At 37.6% G+C, this 21,208-nt stretch overlaps 1 protein-coding gene across 8 annotated transcripts in view; it reads right to left on the bottom strand.

Moving 5' to 3' along the window:
* The window catches only part of LOC128694122 (uncharacterized), a 94,022-nt gene that overhangs the window by 15,180 nt on the left and 57,634 nt on the right, over nucleotides 1-21,208 (bottom strand). For 2 of the 8 annotated variants that reach the window (XM_070093583.1, XM_070093584.1), the window contains 5 exons: nucleotides 18,454-18,608; nucleotides 14,595-14,760; nucleotides 10,970-11,184; nucleotides 7,210-7,321; nucleotides 867-1,193 (listed from right to left, as the gene is read on the bottom strand). In XM_070093583.1, the coding sequence (XP_069949684.1) occupies nucleotides 867-1,193; nucleotides 7,210-7,321; nucleotides 10,970-11,184; nucleotides 14,595-14,760; nucleotides 18,454-18,608 (975 nt within the window). Of the gene's footprint in view, nucleotides 1-866; nucleotides 1,194-7,209; nucleotides 7,322-10,969; nucleotides 11,185-14,594; nucleotides 14,761-18,453; nucleotides 18,609-19,950; nucleotides 20,063-20,255; nucleotides 20,377-20,417; nucleotides 20,467-20,951; nucleotides 21,071-21,208 lie in introns of those variants that run through there. The other 6 variants (XM_070093588.1, XM_070093589.1, XM_070093586.1 and 3 more) reach the window with 6 other exon arrangements.

A 21,208-nucleotide genomic window follows, 5' to 3' on the forward strand; every position in this document is an offset into this window, starting at 1 on the left:
ACTCCAACAGATCGTCAGGTCCCAAGTACCATTCGTCTCCATTCACTCCTATCTAACACACTCACGCACGCTTGCTGAAAGTCCAAGCCCCTTGCCCACAAAACCTCCTTTACCCCCTCTCTCCAACCCTTTCGAGGACGACCCCTACCTCGCCTTCCTTCCCCTATAGATTTATATGCTTTCCATGTCATTCTACTTTGATCCATTCTCTCTAAATGACCAAACCACCTCAACAACCCCTCTTCTGCCCTCTGTCTAATATTTTTATTAACTCCACACCTTTTCCTAATTTCCACACTCCGAATTTTCTGCATAATATTTACACCACACATTGCCCTTAAACAGGTAGGTAGTAGGTTGGTAGACAGCAACCACCCATGGAGGTACTACCGTCCTGCCAAGTGAGTGTAAAACGAAAGCCTGCAATTGTTTTACATGATGGTAGGATTGCTGATGTCTTTTGTCTGTCTCATAAATATGCAAGATTACAGGTATGTCTTGCTACTTTTACTTACACTTAGGTCACACTACACATACATGTACACATTTATTTATACACACTCATCTGAGTTTTCATTGATTTTATCTTAATAGTTCTTGGTCTTATTACTTTTCCTTTTATATCCATGGGGAAGTGGAATAAGAATCTTTCCTCCGTAAGCCATGCGTGTTGTAAAAGTCAACTAAAATGCCGGGAACAATGGGCTAGTAACCCCTTTTCCTGTAAAGATTACTAAAAAGAATAAGAAGAAGAAATGTATGCTTATGTCCTGTATATTTTGGGAATAATATATTATCACTGACTGCTGGGTACATAATGTTTACAAAATGCTTATGCAATATGAAATATATCCTTTGTAACATACCTTGTTTTGGTGGTTTATTACATCCTCTGTTGCTATTACTGAGTAGGAAGGAGTAGCAAATCCCAATGCAGATAACAGATTCAAAGTATGGTGTGGTGGCAGTGCAAGAAGGCTTGACTCCTCATTTTCACTATAAACAGGAGTGAATGAAATTACATTAAGTTGTGGCTGTTTCAAGTCATCTTTAAGCTTAATGATGTGTTGATGATCTGGCTGGAAAATCTCACAAACAGCAGTACACTTGGTGTGGTGCATTAAGCTGAACAGCAGGTGTCGATGCCTAGACTCCAACTCATACAATTTATTCCACACTGCTCTAGCCATAACCTGTGGAAACACAAGTACTGTATGACTATGTAAATGAAACATGACAAACCATGGTCAAAATATATTATAAGTGTCTAAAACAATGGTATGAATTTGGCTTTGAAATATTCACACAGTACAGAATGCATGTATACTGTGTATACGTCATTCTATTAAGCCAGAATTTAGTTTAGTGATTTTCATGATTATAACTACAGTGGACCCCCGCATAACGATTACCTCCGAATGCGACCAATTATATAAGTGTATTTATGTAAGTGCGTTTGTACATGTATGTTTGGGGGTCTGAAATGGACTAATCTACTTCACAATATTCCTTATGGGAATAAATTCGGTCAGTACTGGCACCTGAACATACTTATGGAGTGAAAAAATATCATTAACCGGGGCTCCACTGTATTACCCTGCCTCGGTGGGAGACGGCCGACTTGTTGGAAAAAAAAAAAAAAAAAAAACTTACTGATGGTAGGTAGTAGGCTGGTAGACAGCAACCACTCAGGGAGGTACTACCGTCCTGCCAAGCGAGTGTAAAACAAAAACATGTAAGTGTTTTACATGATGGTAGGATTGCTGGTGTCTTTTTTCTGTCTCATAAACATGCAAGATTTCTGGTACGTCTTGCTACTTCTTCTTACACTTAGGTGCAAAGAAAATGATAGGATGGATAATGAGAACTTTCAAAACGAGAGATGCCAACCCCATGATGATCCTTTTCAAATCACTTGTTCTCTCTAGGCTGGAATACTGCTGTACATTAACATCTCCATTCAAAGCAGGTGAAATCGCAGATCTAGAGAGTGTACAGAGATCCTTTACTGCACGTATAAGTTCTGTCAAGCACCTTAACTACTGGGAACACTTGGAAGCACTTGACTTGTACTCGTTGGAATGCAGGAGGGAGAGATATATCATAATCTACACTTGGAAAATCTTGGAAGGAATGGTCCCAAATCTGTACACAGAAATCACTCCCTACGAAAGTAAAAGACTGGGCAGGTGATGCAAAATGCCGCCAATAAAAAGTAGAGGCGCAATTGGTACACTAAGAGAAAACACCGTAAGTGTCCGGAGCCCAAAACTGTTCAACAGCCTCCCATCAAGCATTAGGGGAATTGCCAATAAACCCCTGGCTACCTTCAAGAGAGAGCTGGACAGATACCTAAAGTCAGTGCCGGATCAGCCGGGCTGTGGCTCGTACGTTAGACTGCGTGCGGCCAGCAGTAACAGCCTAGTTGATCAGGCCCTGATCCATCGGGAGGCCTGGTCATGGACCGGGCCGCGGCGGCGTTGATCCCCGGAATAACCTCCAGGTAACCTCCAGGTAGGTCACACTACACATACATGTACAAGCACACTTTTTTTTTTTTTTTTAACAAGTCGGCTGTCTCCCACCGAGGCAGGGTGACCCAAAAAAGAAAGAAAATCCCCAAAAAGAAAATACTTTCATCATTATTCAACACTTTCACCACACTCGCACATTATCACTGTTTTTGCAGAGGTGCTCAGAATACAACAGTTTAGAAGCATACACATATAAAGATACACAACATATCCCTCCAAACTGCCAATATCCCAAACCCCTCCTTTAAAGGGCAGGCATTGTACTTCCCATTTCCAGGACTCAAGTCCGACTATATGAAAATAACCGGTTTCCCTGAATCCCTTCACTAAATATTACCCTGCTCACACTCCAACAGATCGTCAGGTCCCAAGTACCATTCATCTCCATTCACTCCTATCTAACACGCTCACGCACGCTTGCTGGAAGTCCAAGCCCCTTGCCCACAAAACCTCCTTTACCCCCTCTCTCCAACCCTTTCGAGGATGACCCCTACCCCGCCTTCCTTCTCCTATAGATTTATATGCTTTCCATGTCATTCTACTTTGATCCATTCTCTCTAAATGACCAAACCACCTCAACAACCCCTCTTCTGCCCTCTAATACTTTTATTAACTCCACACCTTTTCCTAATTTCCACACTCCGAATTTTCTGCATAATATTTACACCACACATTGCCCTTAAACAGGACATCTCTACTGCCTCCAACCGTCTCCTTGCTGCTGCATTTACCACCCAAGCTTCACACCCATATAAGAGTGTTGGTACTACTATACTTTCATACATTCCCTTCTTTGCCTCCATAGATAACGTTTTTTGACTCCACATATACCTCAATGCACCACTCACCTTTTTTCCCTCATCAATTCTATGATTAACCTCATCCTTCATAAATCCATCCGCCGACACGTCAACTCCCAAGTATCTGAAAACATTCACTTCTTCCATACTCCTCCTCCCCAATTTGATATCCAATTTTTCTTTATCTAAATCATTTGACACCCTCATCACCTTACTCTTTTCTATGTTCACTTTCAACTTTCTACCTTTACACACATTCCCAAACTCATCCAGTAACCTTTGCAATTTTTCTTTAGAATCTCCCATAAGCACAGTATCATCAGCAAAAAATAACTGTGTCAATTCCCATTTTGAATTTGATTCCCCAAAATTTAATCCCACCCCTCTCCTGAACACCCTAGCATTTACTTCCTTTACAACCCCATCTATAAATATATTAAACAACCATGGTGACATTACACATCCCTGTCTAAGACCTACTTTTACCAGGAAGTAGTCTCCCTCTCTTCTACACACCCTAACCTGAGCCTCACTATCCTCATAAAAACTCTTCACAGCATTTAATAACTTACCACCTATTCCATATACTTGCAACATCTGCCACATTGCTCCTCTATCCACTCTATCATATGCCTTTTCTAAATCCATAAATGCAATAAAAACTTCCCTACCTTTATCTAAATACTGTTCACATATATGCTTCAATGTAAACACTTGATCTACACATCCCCTACCCACTCTGAAACCTCCTTGCTCATCCGCAATCCTACATTCTGTCTTACCTCTAATTCTTTCAATTATAACCCTACCGTACACTTTTCCTGGTATACTCAGTAAACTTATTCCTCTATAATTTTTACAGTGTCTTTTGTCCCCTTTCCCTTTACATAAAGGGACTATACATGCTCTCTGCCAATCCCTAGGTACCTTCCCCTCTTTCATACATTTATTAAACAAAAGTACCAACCACTCCAACACTATATCCCCCCCTGCTTTTAACATTTCTGTCATGATCCCATCAGTTCCAGCTGCTTTACCCCCTTTCATTTTATGTAATGCCTCACGTACCTCCCCCACACTTACATTCTGCTCTTCTTCACTCCTAAAAGATGGTATACCTCCCTGACCAGTGCACGAAATTACTGCCTCTGTTTCTTCCTTAACATTTAAAAGTTCCTCAAAATATTCTCGCCATCTACCTAATACCTCCATCTCCCCATCTACTAACTCCCCTACTCTGTTTTTAACTAACAAATCCATACTTTCCCTAGGCTTTCTTAACTTGTTTAACTCACTCCAAATTTTTTTCTTATTTTCATTAAAATTTCTTGACAGTGCCTCTCCCACTCTATCATATGCTCTCCTTTTGCACTTACTCACCACTCTCTTTACCTTTCTTTTACTCTCCATGTACTCTGCTCTTCTTATAACACTTCTGCTTTGTAAAAACCTCTCATAAGCTACCTTTTTCTCTTTTATCACACCCTTTACTTCATCATTCCACCAATCACTCCTCTTTCCTCCTGCCCCCACCCTCCTATACCCACAAACTTCTGCCCCACATTCTAATACTGCATTTTTAAAACTATTCCAACCCTCTTCAACCCCCCCACTACTCATCTTTGCACTAGCCCACCTTTCTGCCAATAGTCGCTTATATCTCACCCGAACTTCCTCCTCCCTTAGTTTATACACTTTCACCTCCCTCTTACTTGTTGTTGCCACCTTCCTCTTTTCCCATCTACCTCTTACTCTAACTGTAGCTACAACTAAATAATGATCCAATATATCAGTTGCCCCTCTATAAACATGTATATCCTGGAGCCTACCCATCAACCTTTTATCCACCAATACATAATCTAATAAACTACTTTCATTACGTGCTACATCATACCTTGTATATTTATTTATCCTCTTTTTCATAAAATATGTATTACTTATTACCAAATCTCTTTCTACACATAGCTCAATTAAAGGCTCCCCATTTACATTTACCCCTGGCACCCCAAATTTACCTACTACTCCCTCCATAACATTTTTACCCACTTTAGCATTGAAATCCCCAACCACCATTACTCTCACACTTGATTCAAAACTCCCCACGCATTCACTCAACATTTCCCAAAATCTCTCTCTCTCCTCTACACTTCTCTCTTCTCCAGGTGCATACACGCTTATTATAACCCACTTTTCACATCCAATCTTTATTTTACTCCACATAATCCTTGAATTAATACATTTATAGTCCCTCTTTTCCTGCCATAGCTTATCCTTCAACATTATTGCTACTCCTTCTTTAGCTCTAACTCTATTTGAAACCCCTGACCTAATCCCATTTATTTCTCTCCACTGAAACTCTCCCACCCACTTCAGCTTTGTTTCACTTAAAGCCAGGACATCCAGCTTCTTCTCATTCATAACATCCACAATAATCTCTTTCTTATCATCTACACAACATCCACGCACATTCAGACTTCCCACTTTGACAATTTTCTTCTTCTTATTCTTTTTAGTAATCTTTACAGGAAAAGGGTTTACTAGCCCATTGTTCCCGGCATTTTAGTTGACTTTTACAACACGCATGGCTTACGGAGGAAAGATTCTTATTCCACTTCCCCATGGATATAAAAGGAAAAGTAATAAGACCAAGAACTAATAAGATAAAATCAAAGAAAACTCAGATGAGTGTGTATATAAATATGTGTACATGTATGTGTAGTGTGACCTAAGTGTAAGTAGTAGCAGCAAGACATACCTGTAATCTTGCATATTTATGAGACAGACAAAAGACATCAGCAATCCTACCATCATGTAAAACAATCACAGGCTTTCGTTTTACACTCACTTGGCAGGACGGTAGTACCTCCCTGGGTGGTTGCTGTCTACCAACCTATTATACAAGCACACATATATATATATTCTCCATGGGGAAGTGGAACAGAATTCTTCCTCTGTAAGCCATGCGTGTCGTAAGAGGTGACTAAAATGCCGGGAGCAAGGGGCTAGTAACCCCTTCTCCTGTATATATTACTAAATTTAAAAGGAGAAACTTTATTTTTTTTTCTTTTGGGCCACCCCACCTCGGTGAGATACGGCTGGTATGTTGAAAGAAGAAAGTGTGTGTGTGTGTGTGTGTGTGTGTGTGTGTGTGTGTGTGTGTGTGTGTGTGTGTGTGTGTGTGTGTGTGTGTGTGTGTGTGTATGTATGTGTGTGTGTATGTATGTATGTGTGTGTGTGTGTGTGTGTGTGTGTGTGTGTGTGTGTGTGTGTGTGTGTGTGTGTGTGTGTGTGTGTGTGTGTGTGTGTGTGTGTGTGTGTGTGTGTGTGTGTGTGTGTGTGTGTGTGTGTGTGTGTGTGTGTGGTTGTATATATATATATATATATATATATATATATATATATATATATATATATATATATATATATATATATATATATATATATATATATATACATACACACACACCCCTCTGGATTTTCTTCTATTTTCTTACTAGTTCTTGTTTATTTCCTGTTATCTCCATGGGGAAGTGGAACAGAATTCTTCCTCCATAAGCCATGCGTGTTGTAAGAAGCGACTAAAATGCCGGGAGCAAGGGGCTAGTAACCCCTTCTGTATAAATTACTAAATTTAAAAAGAGAAACTTTCATTTTTCTTTTTTTTGGGCCACCCCGCCTCGGTGGGATACAGCCGGTTTGTTGAAAGAACTATTACTGATATTCATCTTGTACATGTATAACCATACCAATATATTCTTTAATCAATGTTCTAGTCTGGATCATCCTTCACATCTTAATATTTGTCACAAGTATGACTATATTGAAAAAAGTGTTTGTTATAAAAAAATATATTATAAAAAATCCTCTCAACTAACCTTAGCAACAGTGAATCTTTCTCCACTATACTGTTCAATGTCTTCTATTTTTCTAATCAACATGTGGACATTTTTGCTTCCAGTAATAAGACAGAAAAGACCCTCAATGTACCTGAAAAGATAAATGCCAAGTAATAATTCACCCATGATGATAACTGTAGTTTAAGCTCTCGTAAAGCAGTTGTTTCAATTAAGAATATTTTCTTTTTTTTTTCTCTTTTTAACTCTAGTAATAAATACAGGAGAAGGGCTTATAGCCCCTTGCTCCCGGCATGTTAGTCACCTCTTATGACACACATGGCTTACGGAGGAAGAATACTGTTCCACTTCCCCATGGAGATAAGAGGAAATAAACAAGAACAAGAACTAGTAAAGAAAACCCAGAGAGGGGCGTGTGTGTATATGTGCTTGTACATGCAAGTGTAGTATGACCTAAGTGTAAGTAGTAGTAGCAAGACATACCTGAAATCTTGCACGTTTTCTTCTTTCTTTCAACAAACCGGCCGTATCCCACCGAGGCAGGGTGGCCCAAAAAGAAAAACGAAAGTTTCTCTTTTTAAATTTAGTAATATATACAGGAGAAGGGGTTACTAGCCCCTTGCTCCTGGCATTTTAGTCGCCTCTTACAACACGCATAGCTTACGGAGGAAGAATTCTGTTCCACTTCCCTATGGAGGTAAGAGGAAATAAACAAGAACAGGAACTAGTAAGAAAATAGAAGAAAACCCAGAGGGGTGTGTATATATATGCTTGTACATGTATGTGTAGTGTGACCTAAGTGTAAATAGATGTAGCAAGACATACCTGAAACCTTGCATGTTTATGAGACAGATAAGAGCCACCAGCAATCCTACCATCATGTAGAAAGAACAATTACAGGCTTCTGTTTTACACTCACTTGGCAGGATGGTAGTACCTCCCTAGGCAGTTTCTGTCTACCAACCTACTACCTAGGTTTCTTTCTATTTTTTTTTTAATACGTCAGTCGTCTCCCACCGAGGCAGGGTGACCCAAAAAGAAAGAAAATCCCCAAAAAAGAAAATACTTTCACCATCATTCAACACTTTCACCTCACTCATACATAATCACTGTTTTTGCAGAGGCGCTCAGATATAACAGTTCAAAAGTCCCTCCAAATTGCCAATATCCCAAACCCCTCCTTTAAATTGCAGGCATTGTACTTCCCATTTCCAGGACTCAAGTCTGGTTAACCGGTTTCCCTGAATCCCTTCACAAAATATTACCCTGCTCACGCTCCAACAGCTCGTCAGGTCCCAAAAACCATTCGTCTCCATTCACTCTTATCTAAAATGCTCACACATGCTTGCTGGAAGTCCAAGCCCCTCGCCCACAAAACCTCCTTTACCCTCTCCCTCCAACCTTTTCAATCACAAGCCCTACCCTGCCTTCCTTCCCTACAGATTTATACGCTCTCCAAGTCATCCTACTTTGATCCATTCTCTCTAAATGCCTAAATCACTTCTTCAGCCCTCTGACTAATACTTTTATTAACTCCACACCTCCTCCTAATTTCCACACTCCAAATTCTCTGCATAATATTTACACCACACATTGCCTTTAGACAGGCCATCTCCACTTCCTCCAGCTGCCTCCTTGCTGCAGCATTTGCAACCCAACCTTCACACCCATATAAGAGTGTTGGTACCACTATACTTTCGTACATTCCCTTCTTTGACTCCATGGATAACATTTTTTGTCTCCACAGATACCTCAATGCACCACCCACCTTTTTTTTCTTCATCAATTCTATGGTTAGCCTCATCCTTCATAAATCCATCCACTGACAAGTCAACTCCCAAATATCTGAAAACATTCACATCTTCTATACTTCCTCTCTCCAATGTGATATCCAATTTTTCTTTATCTAAATCATTTGATACCCTCATCACCTTACTCTTATCTATGTTCACTTTCAACTTTCTACCTTTATACACCCTCTATATACAAGTCAAATAATCTTGAGAAGACACCTAAATGCCAATAAGAAAAGTTTTTATAACTAGAGCACTACACATTGCTTTTTATATTATTAACACATCGGCCATTTCCCACCAAGGCAGAGTGACCCGAAAAAGAAAAACACTTTCATCATCATTCACATCATCGCTGTCTTGCCAGAGGCGTGCCTACACTACGGTTTAAAAACTGCAGCATTAACACCCCTCCTTCAGAGCACAGGCACTGCACTTCCCACCTCCAGGACCCAAGTCCAGCTTACCGGTTTCCTTGAATCCCTTCATAAATGTTACTTTGCTCACACTCAAGTCATAAAAAACATTTGTCTGCAATCACTCATATCTAACACGTTCACGCATGCTTGCTGGAAGTCCATGCCCCGCACATACTGCTGTACACGTCATGGGCATCACAAATGAAATTCGATAATGGGAAAAAAGGTGAGGAGTGTATTGAAGTATCTGCAGGAAAAAAAAAACAATGTACCAGGGTATAATAGTACCAACACTCACATGGGTTTTGAATGATTCAAAAAGAAGGTTAGAGGAAACAAATAAATAATTACCAAAGCATATATCAATTGCACAAAATTTCAGGTACATCTTGCTACTTCTGCTTACACAGGTCACACTACATTTGCATGTACAAGCATATATATACACACACACCCCTCTGAGTTTTCTTCTATTTTCTTACTATTTCTTGTTCTTGTTTATTTCCTCTTATCTCCATGGGGAAGCAGAACAGAATTCTTCCTCTGTAAGCCATGCATGTCACGAGAGACGACTAAAATACTGGGAACAAGGGGCTAGTAACCCCTTCTGTATACATTACTAATTATAAAAAGAGAAACTTTCGTTTTTCTTTTTAGGTCACCCTGCCTCAGCAGGATATGGCCAGTTTGAAGGAAAGAAAAAATCAGTTACATACATGCATTACAATGGGGTGTGGCACTACAAGACTGTCATTTGTCTTTACCATGGGCTGCTATTTTGATATACTGTAATGTACCATCAGACTGGGCTCCAGGGGCAATGAGATCCAAAATCATTAACATATATTAATAGACATTAGGAAGTAGGTTGGTAGACAGCAACCAATCAGGAAGGTACTACCGTCCTGCCAAGTGAGTGTATAACGGAAGCCTGCAACTGTTTTACATGATGGTAAGATTGCTGGTGTCTTTTTTTTGTCTCTTAACCATGCAGGATTTCAGGTACGTCTTGCTACTTCTACTTACTTAGATTATACATATGCATGTACAAGCATATATATACACACACACACACACACCCTTGTGGGTTTTCTTCTATTTTCTTGCTAGTGCTTGCTCTTGTTAATTTCCTCTTATCCCGTAAGCCATGCGTGTTGTAAGAGGCGAATAAAATGCTGAAAGCGAGGAGCTAATAACCCCTTGTCCTGTATGAATTACTAAATTTAAAAATAAAGACTTTTGTTTTTTCTTTTTTGGGTCACCTTGCTTTAGTGGGATATGACTGGTTAAAAAAAAAATAGCAGAAAGATATTAAGATACTACATATATATTTTTTTATCAACACATTGGCCGTTTCCTACCAAGGCAGGGCGACCTGAAAAAGAAGAAGCACTTTCATCATCGTTCATTCCATCACCGTCTTGCCAGAGGTGTGTCTACACTACAGTTAAAAATCTGCACATATCAACACCCCTCCTTTAAAGTGCAGGCACTGTACTTTCCACCTCCAGGACTCATTTTCGACTAACTGGTTTCCCTGAATCCCTTCATAAATGTTACTTTGCTCACCTTACACTAAAGTGGGCTGCCTCTCCATTGAGTTTTTCCATACAAATAACTTTAGTAGCAGTGTCAGGATCCTCTAAACAATACTGTTTCCAAATGTCATTATTTTCTGGTTGAACTTCATCTTCATCTCCAACCCCACCCACAAATTTTTTATTGGCATAGATAACAACATCTTTAGTATTATTAAACTCCATAATTGTTGCACCACGAGGAATCTGTGAAAGACAAATTACTCAAGTTAGCTTCTGCCACTGAATATATCATAAAAAAAAATTCTTAAAGAACTCCTTTTTCTTTCCTCTACAAATTTACTACATTGAAATTAATTCTAATACTTTTTAATAAACTGGATCAAATATACAGTACTCATATGGTATGTCCAGTATGTGAATATAATTACATACAATATTTTCTTGTTTACTTATATTTCTTTATATACAGGCAGTACCATTTGACAAGTACTCACTTCAGAATCTACCTAAAAGGGTAAGAAACATTAGGTAAAACATAGGTAAAGCATAAATAACAAAAAAAGGCACAATACTGTGACTGGAACGATACACAAATAACCCGCACATAAAAGAGAGAAGCTTACTTACTTATGTGCGGGTTATTTGTGTATAGGTAAAGCATAAGTGTGATCTGATTTAGCATGTGTTTAAGATATATCACTTGTTGAGCAATGGGTTGTATGCAACTCTCTCACTAGTCTTGCCAGTTTAGATTCTTTTCTTTTTCTCTGGCATATGTTTTGCAGTAAGCAGCAGACCAAATGAGTGGCCAGAAGAGAAATGGTGCTTAATTTTGTCCTTCCCCAATTAAAAATAACCTCAAAATGTCATCAAGAGAAGGAATAAAGTGGTGCAAATGCTAAGAAAAAGAGCATTACTTTAGAATCATAATTTATTGTTTTATTGCAGTCTGATGCCAATCAAATAATCAATCCTACTGCAATAGTTTGTCTTCCAACTGGCAGATAGATGCTCAAGCCTCTATCTCTCCTTGCACTGAATGACCCACATGGGATAAGTGTAGTGGAGGGGAGAAGTCAGGGTAGTCCTAGGAAATAATGGAAGGGGGGGGGGCGGTAAAAGATGTTTTGTGTACAAGGGGTTTGGACATGCAGCAGGCATGCGTGAGCACATTAGATCTGTGTGAATAGATACTAATGGTTTTTGGGACCTGACTGGAGAGTGAGCAGGGTAATATTTTGTGACGGGATTCAGGGAAACCTGTTACCCAGACTTGAGTCCTGGAGGTGAGAAGTATAATGCCTGCACTTTAGAGTGGGGTTTGGGATATTGGCTGTTTCGGGTGACATCTAAACTGTCGTATTCGAGCGCTTTTTTGGTCGCCCTGCCTCGATGGGATACGGCTAGTTTGTTGAAAAAAAAAACTTTCATTAACCCTTTGACTGTTTACATCGTACATATACGTCTTACGCGCAACTGTTTCTGACGTATTAATACGCATAAATTCTAGCGGCTTCAAATCATGCGGGAGAAAGCTGGTAGGCCCACATGTGAGAGAATGGGTCTGTGTGGTCGGTGTGCACTACATAAAAAAAATCCTGTGGCACACAATGCGTAATGAGAAAAAAAAACTGACCGTTTTTTTGGATTAAAATGCCGACTTTGAGGTGTATTTTTGTATAGTATTTATCGTTGTATTCTCATTTTCATGGTCTCAGGTGATAAAATGGAAAACATATTACAGAAATAGAGATGATTGTGATTACTTTCACGATGAAAACGACCTTGAAATTGAGCTGAAAGTAGCGGAAATGTTCGATTTTTACCAATGTTCAGGAGTAAGCAAATCACACCACATGTCCAATACACGTCAACTGGAGAGTCTAATATCTTACCACTAGTGCACTGATATTATTTATACCATTTTTACAATAATGCAGTAGTCTGCATACCAGTAAATTTTGTATTTTTTTTGTATGAATAAAAAATCAAAATAGAAAGCAATAGTAATATAAGAGGGGCCTAGAGACATGACTAATGAACAGAGGATATGTTATTTTAGTGCCAAGAATGTCTACATTGTTTATTCTGGACCCTATTTTGAAACTGGCAGTGAAATTGGCCAAATTGCCAATTTCTGACCATTTTATTGGGTAGTTCAAATCAGTAAATGGGCGGTTTCTTGTACTCAACTGATAGATAAAATGGAGTTCTAAAGAAATAGCTATGGAACAACGGAATTGGCCAAAAACAGGGCTCCAAGTCGGCAAAATCGCTGATACGTGTATGTCGCCGAGACCGCTAACTTCACGGGAGCGTAATTCCGTGAGTTCTTGGCCAAATTTCGTACTTTTGGTGTCATTACCATTGGGAAAAGATTCTCTATCATTTCATAAGAAAGTTTTTTTTTTTTTTTTTAAATTTATCGACATAGAATAACAGTTTCAGAACTGGGCCTGCGACAGTCAAAGGGTTAAGCAGGGACTGCCTGTACGTACATACTTGTGTATGTGGGTTACTTATCTTGCTCCTGGAAAAGTCTATTTAATCTGTGCTTTACATCTTGTAATGCAAATCACAGTACAGCGGTGCCTTGACTTAGGAGTGCCCCAACTTACAAGTTTTCCGAGTTACAAGCCGTCGCTCGGTCGATTTTCTGCTTTGAGTTGCGAGCCAAAATCCGAGTTACGAGTGAGCTCCAGATATGCTGCCACTAGTTGGTGCAGTGAACGGCACAACATCCACCCAGCATCCCAACGTTTTGTGCTTTTTGTGAAGTTTTTTTTTTTTTCAACAAACCGGCTGTATCCCACCAAGGCAGGGTGGCCCAAAAAGAAAAAAAAAAGTTTCTCTTTTTAAATTTAGTAATTTATACAGGAGAAGGGGTTACTAGGCCCTTGCTCCTGGCATTTTAGTCGCCTCTTACAACACATATGGCTTACAGAGGAAGAATTCTGTTCCACTTCCCTATGGAGATAAAAGGAAATAAACAAGAACAAGAACTAGAAAGAAAATAGAATAAAACCCAAAGGGGTGTGAATATATATACTTGTACATGTATGTGTAGTGGGACCTAAGTGTAAGCAGAAGTAGCAAGATGTACCTGAAATCTTGCATGTTTATGAGACAGAAAAAAGACACCAGCAATCCTACCATCATGTAAAACAATTACAGGTTTCTGTTTTACACTCACTTGGCAGGATGGTAGTACCTCCCTGGGCAGTTGCTATCTACCAACCTACTACCTACTTGATATTAGCGTTATATTGAAGTATTTTCTCCTGCCTCCCGAGAGCCAGGCATTCCACTTGAACGGATTAATGGCAGTTCAGTTAATTTCAATGAGGAAAACTGATTTGATATACGCACAAATTGAGTTACAAGCTCGGTCACTGAATGAATTAAACTCGTAAGTCAAGGTACCACTGTATTTTATTAATGCATGACAAAATGCAATCTTTCCTGATAGACAAATCACTTAACCAACTTAGTTTATCATAATATTTATCATAGGTGTTCTATTACTAAAACAAAGTAACAAATTTCCAGCCTAAATTAAACTTATTAGAAATCATCCATCATTAATATCTATTACATAATTTCAATATAGTGCATATCAGTAGATAAACAGCTTATGGGAGAAAAAATCCTACCATTTTGCGAAGCTCTGCATGTTTATTGTACATTTCATCATCAGCACCATGGCCATTGACCTTGATGTCATGAAGGATGGCACTGGGTAGGATATTATGCGGTACTTCTGCACTTACTATTCGTACCTTCTTATTCTCTTTCATGTTGGATGAAACTTCATGAAATCTGCAAAGTTATTGTATTATTCAGGAGTGAATGAATTCTGTCAACCTTTAAAAAAACTAAATAACAAGACATTACTAACACATGGTGTAAAACTAACAAATCACTTTAAAACTTGTAAAAAAGTTAATACATATAATAAATCAGTCAAGTCTTCTACCCAAGAATCTCTGGCAGGCTACTGAAAAACTCCTTAATTTTCAATTTATTATACTATATACTACATACATACTACTCGTACTTTTTGCTGACGATACTGTGCTTATGGGAGATTCTAGAGAAAAGTTTCAAAGGTTAGTGTACGAGTTTGGGAGGGTGTGTAAAGGTAGAAAGTTGAAAGTGAACATAGATAAGAGTAAGGTGATGAGGGTATCAAATGATTTAGATACAGAAAAATTGGATATCACACTGGAGAGAGGGAGTATGGAAGAAGTGAATGTCATTAGATATTTGAGAGTTGATGTGTCAGTTGATGGGTTTATGTAGGATGAGGTTAACCATAGAACTGATGAAGGAAAAAAGGTGAGTGGTGCATTGAGGTATATGTGAAGACAAAAAAATGTTATCTATGGAGGCAAAGAAGGGAATGTATGAAAGTACAGTAGTACCAACACTCTTATATGGGTGTGAAGCTTGGGATGTAAATGCTGCAGCGAGGAGGCGGTTGGAGGCAGTGAAGATGTCCTGTTTAAGGGCAATGTGTGGTGTAAACATTATGCAGAAAATTCGGAGTGTGGAAATTAGGAGAGGGTGTGGAGTTAATAAAGGGGTTGTTGAGGTGGTTTGGTCATTTAGAGAGAATGGATCAAAGTAGAATGACATGGAGAGCGTATAAATCTGAATAGAGAATTTTCTCCAACTAGGGCATATGAAAACCAAGGTTCCACTGTACTGGAATGCAAAACACATATAGGAGAGAGAGAGAGAGAGAGAGACCTGTTACGAGATGAATTTTTTCTTTAAACAGGGCTTTATTAAGTCTATCACATCACCATATTTAGGACAAAATATAATCTAATAAAGAAAAGTTTGGCTAGCTATGTGTATTCTACATTCCTAGGTTGTCAGCTACTCACTATTTACTACAGTAAGCAATTATAGTTAATTGCCAAATTCACAACTCTCAGAAACCAGAATAGCTCCCATTACAACAATGCAATTGCTTGTGCATCAGTTATTTTAATATTGTACATATGATTAATTTGTTACGCATTTGGTAAATTCTTTTCCGGTTAGTAGTATTGTATATTATTACCCCACTCAGAATATCTTTTAATGTAAAATCTGAAATACAGTACTCTAAGCTGATTTACTGACTGAATGACTTATGTAAAAAGAAGAATCTTGTAAGGGTGAGCTTGGAAAATGGGACAGAGTTAAGAATTGATTTTGTTAGAAAGAGTCAATAAGAGGAGAAAGCCAGGATTTAACCCAGTTTCTGACCATCTAAGAACTCATGTATGTCAAGTTCATCATGTCATGGCTCGGTCTAGGCCAGTGTTTCTCAACCAGGATTCCACGAGGGGTCACTAGGGGTTCTGAGAGAAATAGTGATAAATAAGCTAATCATAAGTAAATGCTGTACATGACAGATTGGTGTATCAAGTGACTCCCTCGAGTACAGGACACATGAATGGTCTCCATCAGTCCTGTCTGTGCTTCCTGGCGTGCAGGTACAGTCCCTCATTCCCCCATGTTACTTAGTAAATTTTGCCCATCATTTAGGGATACCTGGAGTATACCTGGAGAGGGTTTCAAGGGTCAACTCCCCTGCAGACTGGTCTGAGTTCTCAGGATGAGAACTTGACTTTTAAGAGAAGAGGAAGAATTTTGTGAACTGGACAAGTTCTGGATTTCTGTGAAAGAATAATATCCTGCCATTCACAGAAACAGCAATAAATATATTGCTGTAGTTTTCAACCTCCTACATGTGTGAGCAAGCATTTTCTTACTTAACAAGTATCAAGAGCAAAGACAGAAATTGTCTCCTTTCAGTTGAAGATGAAATCCGTGTGTGTTTACCTAAAGTTCGACCCCGAATTAAGCATTTTGTACCAAAAGATAACCATAGGCTTCATATTAGAGAAGCAAATTTCATTATCTAAACTTGGTTTCAAAAATAACATTTTCTTGACCCATATATTTAGTCCTATGATATTTTGCCTTGATTTATCGTATGCCTTTTCAACACTGTCAATAAACAATTAAGTCACTGTAGTAATCATGATTTCCTGAACAAACAGTTTAATTTCAGTTTTTTTTTTTGCGCTGTCAATAAAATTGAGAAAAACATTAAGTTATTTTTTACTTATAAGACTAGTTATCTGAAAAAATATATTTTCCTTATGTACTTTGTTTATAAAAGAGAAAGATATTAACCCTTTGACTGTTTTGGTCGTATATATACGTTTTACGAGCCACAGTTTATGACGTATATATATGTACTTATAAATTCTAGCGGCTTCAAATCAAGCAGGAGAAAGCTGGTAGGCCCACATGTGATAGAATGGGTCTGTGTGGTCAGTGTGCACCACATAAAAAAAATCCTGCAGCATGCAGTGCATAATGAGAAAAAAAAAAACACCTTTTTTTTTTAACTAAAATGCCAACTTTGTGGTCTATTTTTGTATAGTATTTATGGCCATATTCTCGTTTTCTTGGTCTCATTCGATAGAATGGAAAACATATTGTAGAAATAGAGGTGATTTTGATTGGTTTTACTATGAAAAGAACCTTGAAATGGAGCTCAAAGTAGGGGAGATGTTTGATTTTTGTCGATGTTCAAAAGTAAACAAATGATGTCATTTTCCAATAAATGTCCAAGTAGCCATTCTAATATGCAGTCATGAATGGGTTGACATTATTTATACAATTATTACAATATTGCAGTAGTCTGCATAACAGTAAATCTTCTATTTTTTTGTTTGAATAAAAATTCAAAATAGAAAGCAAGGGTAATATCAGAGGGGCCTGGAGACATGACTGATGAACAAAGAAAATGTTATTTTAGAGCCAGGAATGTCTGCATTGTTCATTCAGGACCCTCTTTTAAAATTGCCATACATATTTTTTAATTTTCGTGAAATTGGTCAAATTGCAAATTTCTGACCATGTTATTGGGTAATTGAAATTGGTAAATGGGCAGTTTCTTGTACTCAATCGATAGAAAAAATGAAGTTCTAAAGAAATAGCTATGAGTTTGGTCGACTGGAACAATGGAATTAGCCGAAAATAGGGCTCAAAGTGGGCAAAATCGCCGATTAGTAAATATCGCTGAGGTTGCTAACTTCGTGAGAGTAATTCCGTCAGTTTTACATCAAATTTTGTTCTTTTGGTGTCATTACAATCGACAAAAGATTCTCTATCACTTCATAAGAATTTTTTTTTTTTTTTTGGAAATTTTGCGACACTCGGAGACACCTCAGGATTTGGTGTTGCGACAGTCTAGGGGTTAATAATGATATATAATAATTTTCATGTAGGTGTTTCCTGAGACATGAAAATTATTTCAAGGGTTCTGCAAGGGTGAAAAGATTGTGGAACACTGGTCTAGGCAGTCACATTAAGACCTACACTTAAAATATCTTACATTATGGTAATTCAAACTACAGTAAAAAATAAATTACAGTATTTTACATTCAAAGATAAAAATACACTACTGAGTTGCTATGACAGAACTCGTAGCTTGGCACTTACTTTTCAGAAGCCTTTTCACTCCCTTGAGCATAATTCAACATTTTTTCTACTGCTTTGGTAAAAGATTTTGGAAGCCTCTCATTGAAAGTTTCTTCATGAATGGCATCAAGTTCGATCATTATCTCTTTCATAGGAACTAGGGAGTCCATAGTAATCTGCAAGTATTAAAAAAAGAAATACTTTAGTTCAAAGTTGTATTTTCAGCTTACAGGTCTACTACAATAATGAATTGTATAAAAATGTAATTCTAGTACAGCATACTTGTTTCATGTTTCCCTTTCTGTAAATATAAAAAATAAAACTGAAAATGTTAACAGCTTTGTTAGAAAAGCAATACAGGCACAATCAGACTAGAGAACTTTAAGTGCAAGATTCCAAGCAAGTTGTATCAGTACATTATAATAGTAAAAGCAAAATGTATATAGATGCTTAGTTTAGTTTTAGCAGATATCTTAGGAAATAAATCACAGTGCTTCACTACAGAGTTATTATAATGTACTTTTTTATGCACCCATAACATTTGTATGCCCTTTTGATCATTTGAAAAAAATTTAAATTTTGCATATACATATATCCAAAATCTAAATTTAAGCAATAATTTATTTAACTACCACAAAAATTGCAATGTGTGTGTTCAAAATTCATTTCACAACTATGGGGTTTTCCATGAAACATACAACTCATGTTTAATTAATACATGTTATCTCCTGATATACACTTTTACCCTCACGAAAAACAAACATGTATTCTTGTATACTCTCATAAATTGTTATTAAGTTTTGTGCACACAGTAAAAAACTTTTTACAATGGTGTAGAAGGTAAGCAGAATGACCAGTACGTTGTTTTAACCAAGGATAACCTCAAAGTCAGTTACTTCTTTCCATAGGGATCCACTTAAAACCTCAGTGGATTTTTACATTCATGGGATGTGCTAGGGATCATACAGCACCTGGGGAAATAGGAGACATTGAGGTTTGATCCAAGGGAATACAGGTCCAATTTCTAAGATGAAGAGCCCTTCACTGATAACCTCAATGAAAATTATGGGACCCCAATGGAAGATATATCACACTGACTTAACAGGGTTATCTTATATTAAGTATATTTTATGTAAAGTATACATAATGTACTATTTTGTTCTTGTAAACGTAAATGTATCCTCAACAAGTGTAATAAAATTGTAATGTTTAAACCCAACCAGCAAACTGCATCAATAGATACTGTATACTGTATTTATGGGGAACACTAAACCCATAGGAGCCATACAGCGCCGGGAGGAATGGAAATCATTCAGGTTCGATTCAAAAAATTGGAGCACAGGTTTAATACATCACAAGATAAAAAAAAACTGAACTCGTATAAATAAGGATAAAAACTGACCTCTGCATGGATGGGGATGAAACTGATCTCTGCATCAATAAAGACAAAAGCTGATCTTTAACGACAATAATAAAATACATATCAACTAAAACATATTATCACAGTATTGTTCTTACTGTAAATTGGCTCCGAGGAACTCCTGAATTTTGAACTTTCTTGTAGAGCAGCAGAATATAGAAGCAGCGTCCCTCCACCTGCTGCCACTAATACCAACGTTTGCTAACAAAACTGATAAGATTAATCAAGAATAATCTCTAAAATGGGGATTAATATAGCCTTACAGTATTTATGGAGAGGAATATACCGTGTAGGATATAGATGAACGTCACAAAGTGAAAGTAGATTATTATTATATTCAAAAAGAAGCGCTAAGCCACAAGGGCTATACAGCGAAGTGAAAGTAGAACAAGACGGTATTTACACTAGGTAGCCATAACAACAAGGCGTCCTCATTGATTATATTATTCACGAGGGTACGCTAAACCCCGCAGGGATCATACAACGCTGGGAAATGTTAAATTAATTAGATTTAATTCAATGAAGGAAAGGGCAACTCAAATTCTTTGGATCAAGAGTGTCTCACCTCCAACACAACCCCGTGTACTCACAGTAACGTAAGGAACCAATAATTGCCACAGCAAATTTTATTTATATATGTCGTGCCGAACATGTAAAACTGGTCAATTAGCAAGAACTCATTTAAAATGAACTCCTTTTTTTAAAATTTCTCTTATACGTTTAAAGATATATTTTTTTTTCATTAATGTTGATGTAAAAATTTATAATTTTACACCAAAAGGAACTTAGAAAACTTACCTAACCTTATTATAACAAGCGCAATTTATTTTAGCCTAACCCAACTAAATATATTTTAGATTTGTTTACAATAATTTAATACTAAACAAACACAATGAAATATATATATTTTTTTTTCGTCAGGTTCAGAATGATTTTGGCGAAATTATTGCATACACAAATTTTCACTTGTCCTATATGGCAAGATAAGCGTTGCTATTTAAGCCAAAATAGCAACTTTTACGAGTTTAGCGCTTCCCCGTGAATAATATTATTAATAATAATAACAATAATAATATAATAATAATGTGTAAAATCATACCATGTGTACAGTGAAGTTGCAGGTGTGTTGTCTGTCACCTTCCAATAGATCAGTCACATCCACTTAAAAAACTTTTCCAGTCCGTTATATACGATGTTTTTTATAAATCCGTTTGAAGACTTGATACCAAAGAGAAAATATATATATAAAGTTGTTTATATCAATCCAGTCAAATGAATATATCAAGTGTGTTCACCGCACCAGCGTGTCACTGAGACTGACGCTCCTACATATATGTATATCTCGCCCAGCTCCAT

Source organism: Cherax quadricarinatus, chromosome 43 (genome assembly GCF_038502225.1).
Source record: "Cherax quadricarinatus isolate ZL_2023a chromosome 43, ASM3850222v1, whole genome shotgun sequence".
In the NCBI taxonomy this organism is placed as follows: Eukaryota; Metazoa; Arthropoda; class Malacostraca; order Decapoda; family Parastacidae; genus Cherax; species Cherax quadricarinatus.